This window comes from Engystomops pustulosus, chromosome 1, assembly GCF_040894005.1.
Source record: "Engystomops pustulosus chromosome 1, aEngPut4.maternal, whole genome shotgun sequence".
In the NCBI taxonomy this organism is placed as follows: domain Eukaryota; kingdom Metazoa; phylum Chordata; class Amphibia; order Anura; family Leptodactylidae; genus Engystomops; species Engystomops pustulosus.
In genome coordinates, this window is record NC_092411.1 from 202,281,519 (window position 1) to 202,296,312 (window position 14,794).

At 40.0% G+C, this 14,794-nt stretch overlaps 1 protein-coding gene across 4 annotated transcripts in view; it reads left to right on the plus strand.

Annotated features, from left to right (window-relative positions):
* Positions 1–7,151: 7,151 nt before the first annotated feature.
* The window catches only part of LOC140070990 (complement C3-like), a 101,866-nt gene continuing 94,223 nt past the window's right edge, over positions 7,152–14,794 (plus strand). For all 4 annotated transcript variants that reach the window (XR_011849027.1, XM_072118174.1, XM_072118182.1 and 1 more), the window contains exon 1: positions 7,152–7,263. Coding sequence is in view for 3 of the 4 variants with exons in the window: in XM_072118174.1 (XP_071974275.1) it covers positions 7,181–7,263 (83 nt within the window). In the remaining variant the exon portion in view is untranslated. The remainder of the gene's footprint in view (positions 7,264–14,794) is intronic.

Below are 14,794 nucleotides of genomic sequence, written 5' to 3' on the forward strand. Positions count from 1 at the left end.
TTTTAGAAGGAAAGAGGCCATTGAGAACTACCTGGACAGCCGAGGCCCATTTTTCTCTGACTTTGACGTATTTTATAAGGAAACATAGATTTTGTGATATGGACCCATTATTATGCGATTTCAAAGCCATCATACTACCCAACTCAGGATCTTGGTTATAAAGACAAAAAACTAATCGGTCCATTTTGCAATAGTTTTGAGACCTTTACAGATCCTACATATCACATGAGGCAGGCCATACCAGGGGAAAAAAATGACGGCCTGGGATTTTTTTTTCAATTGTGTCTGTAGGGCACATATTAGGAATTTAAAAAAAATGTACAGTGCCTACAAGTAGTATTCAACCCCCTGCAGATTTAGCAGGTTTGATAAGAAGCAAATAAGTTAGAGCCTTCAAACAAGAGCAGGATTTATTAACAGATGCATAAATCTTACAAACCAAAAAGTTATGTTGCTCAGTTAAATTTTAATAGATTTTAAACATAAAAGTATGGGTCAATTATTATTCAACCCCTCAAACCACCAGAATTCTGTTTAGTTCCGCTAAAGTATTAAGAAGTAGTTCAGGCACAAAGAACAATGCGCTTCACATGTTTAGTTAATTATCTGTTTTTCCAGCCTTTTCTGACTATTTAAGACCCTCCCCAAACTTGTGGACAGCACTCATACATGGTCAACATGGGAAAGACAAAGGAGCATTCCAAGGCCATTAAAGACAAGATGGTGGAGGGTCACAAGGCTGGCAAGGGGTACAAAACCCTTTCCAAGGAGTTGGGCCTACCTGTCCACACTGTTGGGAGCATCATCCGGAAGTGGAAGGCTTATGGAACTACTGTTAGCCTTCCACGGCCTGGACAGCCTTTGAAAGTTTCCTCCCGTGCCGAGGCCAGGCTTGTCCGAAGAGTCAAGGCTAACCCAAGGACAACAAGGAAGGAGCTCCGGGAAGATCTCATTGCAGTGGGGACATTGGTTTCAGTCAATACCATAAGTAACGTAATCCACCGCAATGGTCTCCGTTCCAGAAGAGCACGTTAGGTACCTTTACTTTCAAAGCGTCATGTCAAGGCTTGTTTACGGTTTGCTCATGATTACTTGGAGGACTCTGAGACAGACTGGTTCAAGGTTCTCTGGTCTGATGAGACCAAGATCGAGATCTTTGGTGCCAACCACACACGTGACGTTTGGAGACTGGATGGCACTGCAGACGACCCCAAGAATACCATCCCTACAGTCAGCATCATGCTGTGGGGCTGCTTCTCAGCCAAGGGGCCTGGCCATCTGATCCGCATCCATGGGAAGATGGATAGCACAGCCTACTTGGAGATTTTGGCCAAGAACCTCCGCTCCTCCATCAAGGATCTTAAAAGATGCATCGGCATTTCATCTTCCAACAAGACAACGACCCAAAGCACACAGCCAAGAATACCAAGGCCTAGTTCAAGAGGGAAAAAAATCAAGGTGTTGCAGTGGCCTAGTCAGTCTCCTGACCTAGATAACTTGGAGAAGATCTGCATGGAGGAGTGGGCCAAGATAACTCCAGAGACCTGTGCCAGCCTGATTGGGTCTTTATAAAAGACGATTATTAGCTGTAATTGCAAACAAGGGTTATTCCACAAAATATTAAACCTTGGGTTTGAATAATAATTGAACCACACTTTTATGTTTAAAATTTATTAAAATTTAACTAAGCAACATAACAATATAATAAATCCTGCTCTTGTTTGACGTTTGAAGGCTCTAACTTATTTGCTTCTTATCAAACCTGCAGGGGGTTGAATACTACTTGTAGGCACTATATGTCAATTTACGAATGGGGAACAAAAGGACTTCTTCTTTGTTCCTGTTTTGATTTTTTGGGTTTTTTTTTTTTTTCTGTAACACTTAATACACAAAGACTGTTTGAAAAGTTTGAAGTATGGATTAAAAAAAATATTCATTTTGAATAGTGTTCCAAGAGGTATGTTGCTATGTACATTTAAGATCCAGTTCACAATGTCACCCTGTACACCATGAAATTGAGTGCAGATCCCAATGCACAGGTGCAGGATCTGGATGAGAAGGAATAGTGTGACCAAGAGAAAAAAAATACTTTTAACAGATTTTCTGTAGTGAAGTAGCAGACTTTTGTAAGACTTTTATACGCAGATCTCTGGACGTTATTCACCTCTGTCTTATGTATTGAGCCATAATTTAGGATATCAAGAAGCCGTTCTTTAGGATATCAAAGAAGCACTTATACATGTCTGAGATTGCTAAAAAAAATGTTTTTCCTATAACTACACATCAACCACCATTTTTCTACAGAAATTAACTTTTGTCTAGAATGGAATGGATAGAAGCTGCTATTTTTTTTTTCAATCTGACAGTTGTTGTATTCCTCCCAACAAGAATCAGAACAAATTTACATTCCTGTTTTCAATATACTCAAGGTAACTGGGATGGCAACAAAGCCAACAACCCTAATCCACTTACACTAAATTCTCTTTACTATCTGTTCACTTTGAGTCACAAGGCTTACTTTATATACCGAATGTAGACATAGACAAGACCTTCTGTGACTATTAGAACATAAACTGGAGTAGCTTGCTCCATTTGGAGCAATGGAAGAAACTATGACTTTGGCATAAGTCACAATACGATCCTGTCTGTTGCCGACCGGCCAGTTGGTTTGTGCACATGGTTGTGCACTTTGGTCTTGTGGATGAGCTCATAGAAGTGAACTAAAATGTGTGTTCGAGAAAAAAGTAGAGTATGACCGGCACTCAAAATTTGCTAAAACATCTTTTATTTCATATTCTTTAAAAAAGGAAGGTCACATTGTGACCTCTACTTTTTTTTCTCAGATTATCGGTGGCTCTCTGACAAGCCCTCTACAACAGAGGTCCCCAACCTTTTTTGCACCAGGGACCGGCTTTAAGCTAGACCAGTTTTCCATGGCCCGGTGGGGGTGGGGGCGGGGCTTTGGTCATATGGGGTGGGGTTATGGAGGGGTAAAGCTTATAATATAAGATATCAGGGAGTTTCCGGACCAGATCCATCATATTGGTTTGGTGTAAAAATAAAGCAATGCAAAATGCATACAGCGTATGGCCATGTAGTATAAAATGCATACAGAATACCGCCATGTAGTATAAAATGCACACAGCATGCCACCAAGTATTATAAGATAGATACAACGTACCGCCAAGTAGTATAAAATGCATACCAGGTACTGCCATGTAGTACAAAATAGAAGCCATGATAAATATCACAAATGCTACATATACATACAGCATATATACACATAAACAAACAGTAGATACAGCTTACACACACACGCGGGAGCTCAGTGCTGGCCGGTGCCGCCCCCTCGCTGAGCAGGAGGCACCCCTGCGCGGACCGGCTGATAAACTCCAACGGCCCGGTCCTGATCCGCGGACCGGCGGTTGGGGACCTCTGCTCTACAAGACACGAGCAACAGGACTATACAGAGGATTTTCTATCTTAACCTTCTCAGGCCCACGTGAATGAGCTGATAGCTCAAAAAACTTTTTTTGTACCGTACTAAAATGTGTGTTAGCTGTAGAATATATGGCTATGACATGTCCTAAATTCTTGGCTTTGTGTATGTAGGCTTAGGCCTCATGCATACGACTGTATAGAAAAGGCTGTATATGTAACCCAATGCATTCCCATGGGTAATACATCCATCTATGTACATGGCTGTATAAAAATATAGAGCATGTCCTATTTTTCACCGTGTTTCTGTCGCGTACAGCCCCCTGGGAACATATAAAATATGGACTAACAACGTGCTGCATACGTCTGTGCACCGTATGCTTCCGTATATAAGTGCAGTGACCCAAGCCAGGGGGAGGTGCATTCTGTCAGCCAGCTATCATTTGCCAGCCCACCATATTTTATAGGGATATGATGCAATACATCCCGTATTTACGCCAGAATGGGGAGGGGGGGGGGGAGCAGCAGGAGATGCAAAGAGAGACAGAGAAAGTTCTGTAGAATCACAGACTGGGATGGAGGGACTGATGGGGATCATGGAGATCTTGTACCCCACTATTCTCTGCAGGCGACATCTGCATTCACTGTCTGGGACACATTCAGCTCTGCTTCATACACTATCACATGACCTCCATCCACCCCATGAAACCGACTCATAAACAAAGTACAGATTCACAGGGCTTGTCAACACATGGAGAGGAAGCAGCCATTGCAGATCTGAGGTGGGTAGCAAGGAAACTATTGAATATAGGTAGAAAAGATAATAGGCAAAGATGTTTTACATCCCAAGAGCTATTAATCTGTGGGGAATTTAAAACCCAGAATCATCATCTGTAACCACACCCCCCAAAACAAGACAAGACACAACTATAATGATAAAAAAAAGTTATAGTTTGTAGAAGGAATTTACGGAAAAACTGAAAATGGCCTGGTTATTAACTTGGACAACAGGTGCTGCACATGGGTGCTGCCATCTTGGACAACAGGTGCAACCCATTGGCCCACCATCTTGGATTTGATACCTGCCCCTCATGACATCATAGGGGGGAAGGGATAGGTTGTGATGACAGCGTAATTTGTAAGCAAATTCCCGAGGCAGCTTCATACCGTTCAGGAGCAAAACTGCCATATGCATCAATACAATAGTATTTCAGTATATAGCGGGCACAATAAGACTCCCTAGGGCTAAAGTACATCAGGGGGGAAAAAAAAGTTTAAAAAAAAAATAATAATAACCTTAGAGTTCAAACTGCCATACTATCCCTAGAACTGATATAAAAATAACTAAAATCCTAAAGAGTTTTTTATGGACTGATCCACTGTTGTCGGTGAACACAAAAAGAACAGGTTCAGATCTGTGAAAAAACTGAAGTGTCAAAAAGCCTGTTGAAAAGAATGGCTCAGTAAGGCATCACTGACGCCAGGAAGAGAAAACCAATCTGTATGTGTCCATAAGCCAAAATGGGTTCAGTGAAACATCACTGATGTGAAAAAAACAATATGAAACCACCCTAAGGCTCAGACAAGGATTACACTTTAGGAATAAAAATATTTAAACAGCAGCCAGGAAAAGGGGCACATAAAAGGTAGAGAAGATTTTGGAAGCTTTGCGCAAAAGGGAAGGGTTCACAATGGGGCTCCCATCCCCCCTTAAAAAATATACATATTTGTATACTCACACATGTTTATATCACACACATCTAAGCACTCATATATACACAAATCATATATAAAGTTACATATATACAGTTCTTCATTTATACATTCATGCACATGGTACACTTACATACAGTTATATCAGATATATACACATCTTGAACACACCCACAGTGTTTACCAATTAAATACACACATACAGTATACAGGCAGACCCCGGGTTACATACAAGATAGGGTCTGTAGGTTTGTTCTTAAATTTAATTTGTATGTAAGTCGGAACTGTATATTTTATCATTGTAATCCCAGCCAGAACTTTTTTGGTCTCTGTGACAATTGGATTTGTTGGGTTGTCATAAGAATCAATATTGACACTAAAGCTTCATTACAGACACATTTAATAACTGTTACAGCTGATCATTGTATCCTAGGACTAAAGTACAATAAATTACCAATATCCAGAGGTCTGTTTGTAAATAGGGGTTGTATGTAAGTCGAGTGTTCTTAAGTAGGAGACCGTCTGTATACACATCACTAATGCCCACAAATATAGACACACATACTTACAATACCATATACGTTCGGCAAATATACACCTACAGTATGTACACATCATATCTATTTATACACACATATACAGCAAATATACACACACTTACAGTACTATTTATAGTCATACAGCATATATGCGCACACATACAGATTGTACATTGCAGACGGCAGGAATTACAGATAAGAGATTCTAGTCCTGTCGTTCTGTGCCCACAAACATTTTTTTACCCAAGCAGCTGACTCAATGTGCAGCATAACATACAGGCGGTCCCCTAGTTAAGAACACTCGACTTACATACGACCCCTAGTTACAAACGGACCTCTGGATATTGGTAATTTATTGTACTTTAGTCCCAGGCTACAATAATCAGCTGTAACAGTTATCACAGGTGTCTGTAATGAAGCTTTAGTGTTAATCCTGATTCTTATGACAACCCAACATTTTTAAAATCCAATTGTCACAGAGACCAAAAAAGTTCTGGCTGGTGTTCCAATGATAAAGTATACAGTTTCGACTTACATACAAATTCAACTTAAACACAAACCTACTGCCTGTATATATGTGTGTGTGTATATATATATATATATATATATATATATATATATATATATATATATATATAGTGGTGCGCATCTTCGATTTTTCGGTGTGTCCGGCCAGATGCTAGGGCCCCCTGACACTGCTGACCCCATAGCAGCTGCTATGATTGCTACCCCTGTTTTTACGCCCCTGGTTTTTCCTAAAAGTTTAATGTTTTCATTTTAACTGCACAATGAATGCCGTAAAAATAAAACCCAGAAGAAAATTTCCCAACTAACTTTTCCAGTATATTTTGCTCCATATTAAATAATGCAGTTTAAGAAGTAAATTTCATTCCTCCAACATTATTGCAATTATTTAATTGCCAAATTCTCTGACAGATGAATTTTCCTTCTTATGGCTTTACACTCATTACTATCAAAATCTTGTTGTTGACTTTGCACGAACTGTAACCAAGACTTGAGTAAGGCTACAACAATATGCTACTCAATGGGTCACATTTATGAAGGTGCTTGCACCAGTTTTTGTGTGGTGACAGGTTTACTTTAAAGGAGTTTTCCCCCCAAAGAAGTTGAGCCCTATCCATCACTTAGACCCCCACCAATCATGAGAACAGGGGGTCTAATGGGTACTGAGGTACCTCCGTCTGACCACTTGTCGCTCCCTGAGATGAACTGAGGAAAACCCCTTTAATCTATGAGTAGATGGAGGGAAAAAAGACATATAGTTGTTCTAAATCACAAAAACAAGATTTTTGCTTCATTATTTCAGCAAATTAGACTTTGGTTAGCATTTAGACAAGAAATCACATGATATACAGTTAGAAAGGTAAATAACCCCTTGACTTTTGCTCTTCTAGTTTGTGTGTATTTAAGGGGAAGTCATATAAAAAGAAGAAATCTACACTGGTAAAAACTAAATCTTTCATATAATCATGGGTCAACATTCAGCAGTGTCACTGCTTTCACTTCTGCTGATTATACATTTGTGTGTTCAGTTATCTACAACCAAACAGTTGTGAGTATGACAAATAATATTCATCATGCCATACAATAGTATTATGCATTATACTGTACTGTTTACAAGGTATATTGGGCACTAATATGCTGTTAATCAACTTAAAATAAATACAGACAGTTCCTGGGTTACGTACAAGATAGGGTCCAGAGGTTTGTTCTTAAGTTGAATTTGTATGTAAGTCGAAACTGTATATTTTATAATTGTAGATCCAGAAAAAAAAAATTTGGCCCCAGTGACAATTGGAGTAGGGGACCGCCTATACTAGTATGCAGTGAAAATATTGTCAAACAGATTAATTCCAGACATTATGACACCAAATAATCAATTACAGACAATTTTCTAGAGTGTGTGTATGGACTTTTGCTAACTTCACTATTATTTGCATAGTTGGGGGGAGTTGTGGGAAACAATTATGAAATTATGTATATTTGTACAGTTTTTATTATTGCCACTGAATATCAATAATGTAGAAACGATATGCTTTAATAAACATTACCTGATTTAAAAAAAAAAAAAGATACACATACATTTTTACAATAGATTTTTTAATTATTTTAAAACGGATACCTTATAGAATGCATTTTTTATAGTATGGAATGTCATAGACATCTCAGTAACAAATATTAGTTGTTTTTTTAAATGTGTTTTTATTTTGGCCTCTAGGACACGGACCCATTTTTTTCGAATCTGCCCTGTGTCACTATAAGTGGTTATAGCTTTGGAACGCTATAACATATCCAGGGGATTTTAAGATTATTTTCTCGTAACATATTGTACTTAAAATTATTTTGAAAATTTGGATCTTTTGTGTTTAGTTATGAAAATAATGCAAATTTAGAAAAAAAACCTAAATTCTCTACTTTTGAAGCAGAAAGTCATAGCACCCAAATTAATTGATAACTTACATTTCCAAAATGTCTCCTTTATGCTGGGATGTTTTTCTTAAGGTTGCACATATTTTACTAGAATGGTATGAGGCTTAGAATTTGAGTTCTATTTTTCAGATTTTTTGAAAAATCTCCAAATCCGGTATTGGAGACCTGCTCAACTTTCAATTGACTGTGAGAGGCCTAAATAATAGCAAGACTTGTAAATTACCCCATTATTGAAACTATACCCCTCAACGTATGAAAATTTTAGAAGTTTCTTAACCGTTAAGGACTTTTCTAAGGGTTAAAACAAAATGGAGGTGCATTCTACAAATCGTAATATTTTTGGACAATACATTCATTTTCGGTGGAAATTTAAACATTTAAATGAAAAAAGGCTCCACAAAGTTTTATACCCAATTTCCCCTGAGTACACTGATACCCCATATGTGGTGGTAACCTGCTGTATGGGCGCATGACCAAGCATAGAATAGATTGGGCGCCGTTCAGAGCCGATTTCATTGTCAAATTGTACAGGTTTTAATTTTTTTTTTTTAATGTGGACATATAGGGGTTTATTTTTTGCCCCTTGAGATGCACTTTTCTGGTATATAATTTTGGGGCATCTATAGCTAATAGATACGATTTTAATAACTCTTTGTTGGTGGAGAAAATGAAAATCATCCAATTTTTGTTTAGTTTTTTTGACATAAAAATAATATGTTACTATTATTCTTTGGGACACCAGATACCTCATTTATATAGATTTTTTATTTTTTCCCAATTTTACTGATTTGGAGAAAATCTTGTTCATTTTAGCAACACAGTCTTTTCAAATGCTTAACATGAGAAGCGTTGTTCTTTTTAGTGGTATTATTTTGAAGCGAGTAACATTTTTAAAATCACTTTTTAGAGCAGGGTATGAAATTAAAATTATCTTTTTTCTGAACTTTTTTTTTTATGGGGTTCAACGTGCTGGTCCAATAATGATTCTTTTGTATTATAAAGATTGTTATGGACGCAGCGATAACCAAATATTAAGGAGTTTTGTGTATTGTATTCAATTTTACTGAATAAAAACCAATTTGGAGAAAATGTTGTTCATTTTATCATCACCATCTTTTCAGAAGCATAACTTTTTTTTATTTTTAGGCTGACTAATCTGATTAAGGGCTTATTTTTGCGAGAAGAGTTGTTCTTTTTAGTAATCTTATTTTAGAGTGTGCAACTTTTTAAAATCAATTTTTAGAGCATTTTTAAGGGTATTAAATAAAGATCTTTTTTTGGAACTTTTTTTGGTTTTTTTGTGGCATTTGCCGTGCGGTTCTAGTAGCCATTCTGTTTTATTATACAGATTATTATGGATGCTTCTATACCAAATATATGGGAATTTTTTGTCTGCATGCACAGACATTTTACAGTAGGACCCAGAAGGGGTCTGACTGTCGGGAACATCGGGCAGCACTGGGGCACTCAGGATAGCTTGAGGCCGCCCAGAAGAGGGTCAGATCCCCTGGCAAGCAGCACAAGTGGTCCAATCCAAAGGAGGAGGATCCTTACACGTTGTGGTCATGCTAAGGTCATGTAAGTGGTTAACACTCAGATCGTAAGTGCTAGAGCATGGTGTCAGCTGTACCTGACACTCGCTTCTTCTGGTTCCGGCTCCGTTTGTGAGCCAGTGCCAAAAGCTTTATGTAATAGAACATCCTGATGAGGACGTCCTGGTGGTAATAGTACATCCGCAGGGATGTACTATTACGTCCAAGTGCAGGAAGGGGTTAATGAATTAAAGCAATTGTTAGCAGGAAAAGGTCAATTGTGTGTTTTATATATTTTTAAGTTTAATTTTGTAATTTTGTTTCTAATTGTCTTTGTCAGGCATTCTATTGGTGGTACAGGGCTGAGAGGCAGATGGCGGTTATTCCACTGAGTGGTATTTGCTAAACTTCCCAGTGTTGGAAATGTTGCCTAGTTGTGGTTTATCATTTAGGGCAGTTGTCAAGTAGGATAGTGACAGTTGGGGAATTTGCATGAGGGCTCACTCACCCTTATCTGACCTGACAGTTCAAACGTGACTGGAAAATTTGGTTTATATGTTAATTTAAAATATCACTTACATTAGTTTACATTGATTGAAGGATTAAATAACATGTGCACAATGAAAGTAGGAAAAACATACCGTTCACTATGATCAATGATAATAGCAACAGTAAAGTAAACACAAAACAAACCTACATAGCATATACAAAGTCATATATATATGTCACTTAATCAGATATTACAGTGTGGTTATAATATCAGGTCAAAATACCAGTACAAAATAACAATGGTGTCTGGAGGCATCAAACTTAATCCCGAGGAGGATAGGGTCGACACTGAGTACAAAATCAAAGCGGAATCACACAACCTATCACAGGTTTTGCCAAATTTCTCAGGCCGGTTTTTATATACGGTACTTATTTTTCTAATGGAACTATGGCATTAACTAGTGTTTTCCACTGGGAGCATTTAGGTGGCCGTGGATCCATCTGATAAGAGCCATAAATAAAGTCTCACGAAGAAAAATTCTCACATAATGAGGTCATAGTTCTTCATGTAGTAAATTATAGGAATCTCCACCACATCTGATAGGGTGGACATCACATCATTCCAAAATGATTGCAGCAGTAGGCATTCCCACATCGTTTGCCAAAAGACAGCAGGGGTGACCCTACATCTATGGCAACTGTGATCTGGAACACGGCACATTTTATTACTATTATGTGTGGAACTTTATTTATATTAATTTATTTTACTCATTATTGGGTGACTTCCTTCTATGTTTTGCTTTTATAGGCAATGCTTCTCTTTATTTTGTTATGATACCTGATATGATCATTTTTTGTTATGTCACCTGATATAACCAGTGCTTTTCCCCTTTTGTTTATGCTTTACTCATGCAACTTTTTATCATTCTGTTAAAAATTCCAAATGTATTTTTGTGAACGATAAAAAAGTTGAATACAAAAATTATTTTGTGGGTCACCTTTCATAGTTTATTGGTTGAAAAAGACCATTCTGTTCAGCTGTTTTTTCACTTAGAAGCCATGACTGGGTGAGCGGTGGCAAACTCACCCTGCGATGTCACTGTAGGCTACCAACTGTCTAAAGCACATAAGCCACCCTGATAAGGGCAAACCTGCTATCAGAAAATTAACTAATGGACCATGAGAGACACTGCAAGGTGACAAGGAAAACTTACTTTGTCTTGCAGCTGCTGGATGGTGGAGTGGACAGGTAACAAGTCAGAGAGATTAGAAGTCACACTAGGACACAGAGGAACAAACAACAATTACAGACAAAACCGGGTCAAAACCAAGATGATGGCAAAGCAGGGCCAGTGTTAGGGGGCGGCAAACTGTGCATTTGCCCAGGGCCTCCTTGGACAGGTGAGCCCAACACTTAATAGTCATGTTTTGGCAACAGTTGATTCACTTAGGACATAAGCCTAGTCAGGCTTTTGCCCTTAGTTAACAGTGAATGGGCGCTGGTGAACACTGTTTCCGCTAGCGGCTGATCACAGAATACTCAGGTGAAGGCCTTTGCCCTCAGTTGAGTATGTTCCAGCACAATAAGGACTCTTCACACCGATAGTCAGGGCGCGGACAGATGATGTAATTGCCCTTTGCACATTGCACTCTGCAACACAGTATCTGGAACTGAGTATCCTTTGAGCTGGCACCCCTCCCCCTCGCGTCTGGCCACAGCAGGAGCACAAGATATGGTTGCTGAGCAAGGTAATAGGTGTGTATTGATTTTATTTTTTTTTATCCTTGCTTCTTGTGGAGGCGCCCTGTGACTATAATTGGATACTGTAAGGGGGGGGGGGGTTGTGACTATAATGACTGCAGTGGGGATCCCTGTGACTGTATGGATTCTGCAGGGGGTCTGGAACTATAATGCCTGCTCTGTGTGGGGCCTTGTCATTATACTACTTTGGGGGTTCTGTGACAATAATGGCTACAGTGGGGTGGCCTGTGACTATGCATGCTACTGAGGGGATCCTATTACTATTTTGGCTCATTGGTGGCCCTGTTAAAGTTTTGGCATTGTGACAGCACTGTTACTAAATTGGATTCATTAGGGACTGTGTGACTATAATGGTCATTATGGTGGCATATTGTTTTATATTGCCTACTGTTTGGGGCTTTGTATCTATAATGGATAACTTGGGTACACTGTTGCTACATTGTCTACTGTGGGGGCATAGTGGCTATATTGGCTACAGAAGGGAAGAATTACTGCTTTTCAATGATTTGTTGTTAGTGTCTTCCCTCTCTTTCCCCGCTTTGGGGAATATCTTTGGTTTTCTAGTAATTATGCAATGTTTTGACCGCTTTAAAATGCGTATACCTAAGGGGTGTGTGGCAGGGTGGCTGCCACTAGAGAAGCTTTTGGGCGTAAAATGTGCATTTTGCCTTATGAAAAGCTGAGTAGAAGACAGACCTGGAAAAGTTGGGTCTGTCTAATTAAGTTGATTAGTTTTCAGCTGGAGGGGCTGCACTAATACATGGGGCAGACTTCACACTGGGCTCCACCCTGGGGAAGAGACAGGCTACGGCAAAGGCCTGTGGAGCGGTGGCAGTGAACTGTTACTGTGTTTTTGGGGTGGCTGGCAGTAGGCCAGCACCTGGTGAGGTAGGGAACCTCGATGTTTAGTTAGTGCCGGAGAGGCTTAGGTGTTATTTTTATGTTTTGAGTTTGTGTACTGCCAAATAAAGCTGGCTGAGGCCAGTTTTAACCTTACTCACATTGTGTGAATTCCCTGTGTGTGCTGGTCGTCTGCTTAGGAGACGACGATCCCCGGAGCTAATCCCTTACAGGTGCCATTAGGCATTTAGGTGGGGTTTGGACACCCACACCTGCACTACGCTCCATTTGCTTTCCCCTTTATACTGTTCCTTTTTGTTTGCTTTCATTGGCTACAGAAGGGGCACTGTTAATGTTCTGGCTAATTCCAGTAATGACTACAGTAGGGGCATCGTTACTAAATCGCTTACAGCTTATTATATTGGCTATTGTGAGGGTACTTTTACTATAATGGCTTCTGTGGGGATAGTGTTATTATATAGGCATTGGGGCATATTTATTAGAGCCTCTTCCCCACGTCAGTGGCGTGGAGTCCCTGAAATAATTGCAAATGCTAGCTTATTGCTTACTGCACACCAGTGGGGTGTGAAGGGGCGTGAGGTTGGTCAGGGTCGGCCTGGAGTGGGCCAGCACAGGCGTTACTGTCCCTTTCACATGTGTTGGCGGACACGTTTATTTGTAAGCCAGACCCTGCCTGGTGTAAAATGCATGCTGCGCAGCCGCCTGCTCCGATACATTGAGAGGCAAAAATGCAGCAGCGGGGCAATCATATGCCGCCGAACGAGCACTGGCGTATGATAAATTTTACCAATTGTGTCTATATGGGTAACAATGGAGACACTATTAATGTTTTGGCTACTGTCGGGCCACCTATATGATACTCATTACAGTGGGGTCCATGATTGTAATTTTGCCCACTGTGGACCACTTCTACTATATTGACTAGTGTGATAAAGTGAGGAACCCAAAATTTTTGTGTTGCTAAATCTACAGAGGCAAGTCGTGGCTGGAATGAGCTGACATGGTGGTTCAGGTCCAAGATGCAAGAGAACTTCTCCAATAAGACATCATTTGTAAATCAACAGAGTGCTTGTATTACTCCTTAACCCACAATTCTGCAGAATTTCTGTTATCTCCTGTGAAACTGACCTACATGGAAATATTCAGCAATTTATTTTAACTACAGAGCTACAGTGGTAGTACACAACTATACATGGAACTACAGTCACAGTACACTGTCATACATGGAGCTACAGCTGCAGTACATAGTCGTACATTGAGATACAGCGGCAGTACACAGTTATACATGGAGCTACAGCAGCAGTACACAACCATACATGGAGCTACAGTCATAGTACACAGCCATACATGGAGCTACAGTTACAGTATACAACCATACATGGAGCAACAGAGTGAGTATACAGCCATATATGGAGCTACAGTAGCATTACACAGCCATACATGGAGCTCCAGTCACAGTACAAAGCCATACATGGAGCTACACCAGCAGTACAAAGTTGTACATGGACTGACGGAGGGAGTACTCATCCATACATGGAGCTACAGTACACCAGCATTACACAGCCATACATGGAGCTACAGCCGCAGTACACAGCCATACATGGAGCTACACCAGCAGTACACAGCCATACATGGAGCTACAGCCGCAGTACACAGCCATAGATGGAGCTACTGCCGCAGTACACAGCCATACATGGAGCTACAGCCACAGTACACAGCCATACATGGAGCTACAGTCGCAGTACACAGTCATACATGGGGCTACAGCCTCAATACACAGCCATACATGGAGCTACAGTCACAGTACACAGCCATACATGGAGCTACAATCACAGTACAAAGCCATACATGAAGCTACACCAGCGGTACACAGTTGTACATGGACCGATGGAGGGAGTACTCATCCATACATGGAGCTACATCAGCAGTACACAGCCATAAATGGAGCTACAGCCGCAGTACACAGCCATACATGGAGCTACACCAGCAGTACACAGCCATACATGGAG